Genomic DNA, 1,859 nt, shown 5'->3' on the forward strand with positions numbered 1-1,859 from the left:
GCCCAATTTAAACTGGACATGGATGGGAAAGTCATCCAGGCAGGAAATTCGACAACAAATCCACAAACGAGGAACGTGATGCATTGTTACGTACTCTTTTGGAGAGCGCCGAAACCGCTGATCAAATTGGCGATCAGGATGAGATGGATGACGACGACGTTAATGATATCATGGCCCGATCCGAGGAAGAAATACTCCTGTTCCAGAAAATTGATCAGGAACGCTCCAAAAACGACCTTTATGGTCCTGGACGCAAATATCCCCGTCTGATGGCTGAGGAGGAATTGCCTGATATCTATCTGGCGGAAGATAACCCGGCCCCTGAAGAGGTGGAAGAATTTGCTGGCCGTGGTGCACGTGAAAGGAAGGTCATGAAATATGATGATGGGCTAACAGAAGAACAATGGCTCATGGCCGTGGATGCGGATGATGACACTATCGAAGATGCGATTGCCAGAAACGAAGCCAAGTTGGACCGAAGACGGCAAAACAAAGAGAAACGGGCGAAGAAAGCCCAAGGCGTCACCGACTCATCCCCAGAACCATCCAGGGAAAATTCGGAAGCTCCCCAGCAGCCGAAGAAGCGTCGAAAGGGTCCCGTACCGAAGCGAAAAGCGGAGGAAGTTATCGACGAAACCCCCGTTAAACGAAAGAAGGGTCGACTCAGTAAAGCCGCCATGGCCGCAGCGGACACCCTGGCTCCATCCGAACGCGCAGTCCTCCAGAAGATTCTCAACAATGTCTACCAGAGCCTCATGGAGCTCGAACAAGAGATCCCTGTCGATTCATCAGATAGTGAAGATGAACCCATAACCAGATCCATCATCGAGCCCTTCATGAAGCCGCCTCCCAAAAGTCATTACCCCGATTACTACATGGTCATCCAAACGCCTATAGCGATGGATATGATTCGGAAGAAGATTAATCGGGAGGAGTATCGCAGTTTGAAGGAGTTTCGGGAAGATATCCGGCTGCTGTGCAATAATGCACGCACATATAATGAAGATGGCAGCGTTCTTTTCCAGGATGCTAATGATATTGAGGTAAGTCGTTTGCTGATCATGATAATGCTTACCATTATGTTTTGAAGCGTCTTGTTGACTTCTATTTTTCTTCTATTAAATTAGGCCCTATGCGTCTCCGAACTCAAGAAGGAAACCGAGAATCGTCCCGAATTCGCTGATTTCGAGGAAACGGCTGCGTCTTCCGCTGCGGTATCTAGTGTCGGGACCCCGCTTGCTTCTGCTGTGTTAACATCAACACCTGGTGGACAACAGCAGCAGCAACACCATCAGAAACTCAAGCTGACATTCAGTGGCTCCAAAGATGGTAATAATAATAATGACAGCGGCGGGCCGTTAACAAATGGGACAAATAGTGGGGTTGTAAGTGATAATGAATAAAGCAGAGTAATGAAAAAAGACAATGAAAAAGGGAATAAAAAAGTTTGAAGAACAAAAAAGAAGAGAAGGAAAAGGAGGGGTGAAGGGGGTGAGGGAGAGTGAGAGAGAGAGAGGCAGCAATAATGAAATGAACTGCTAATTTCCTCCTTATTTTTGGTCTTCCTCCTTTTTCTTTTATGGGTTGTGTTTTTATATTGGGTTATTTCCCCCTCTTCTTCTTTTCTTTTTATTCATCCCTTGTGTGTGTGTGTGTGTGTGTCCATTGCGCCTTTGTTTATTGCGGTTCGAAATCTGGCGAGGAAAAATTGCGTGGCATACATTCATAGATTTCTCTTTTTTTTATTTTTTTTTTTTTTTGATTTTTTAGAGCCTCTGGGATTCCTATTGAAACTAGTTTTATGGTTAATTTAAGAAATCTGTCCCATTATCTTAAAAATTGTTTTTCACTTCCCTTTG

At 45.1% G+C, this 1,859-nt stretch overlaps 1 protein-coding gene across 1 annotated transcript in view; it reads left to right on the forward strand.

Annotated features, from left to right (window-relative positions):
* The window catches only part of HCAG_08547 (predicted protein), a gene marked incomplete at both ends in the record, with an annotated part of 1,835 nt that extends 432 nt beyond the window's left edge, over positions 1 to 1,403 (forward strand). The window contains 2 exons of the mRNA XM_001536715.1: positions 40 to 1,043; positions 1,128 to 1,403. Of these exons, the coding sequence (XP_001536765.1) occupies positions 40 to 1,043; positions 1,128 to 1,403 (1,280 nt within the window). The remainder of the gene's footprint in view (positions 1 to 39; positions 1,044 to 1,127) is intronic.
* Between the last annotated feature and the right edge of the window lie 456 nt (positions 1,404 to 1,859).

The sequence above is a fragment of the Histoplasma capsulatum genome, genomic scaffold (genome assembly GCF_000149585.1).
Source record: "Histoplasma capsulatum NAm1 scaffold_11 genomic scaffold, whole genome shotgun sequence".
Lineage (NCBI taxonomy): Eukaryota > Fungi > Ascomycota > Eurotiomycetes > Onygenales > Ajellomycetaceae > Histoplasma > Histoplasma mississippiense.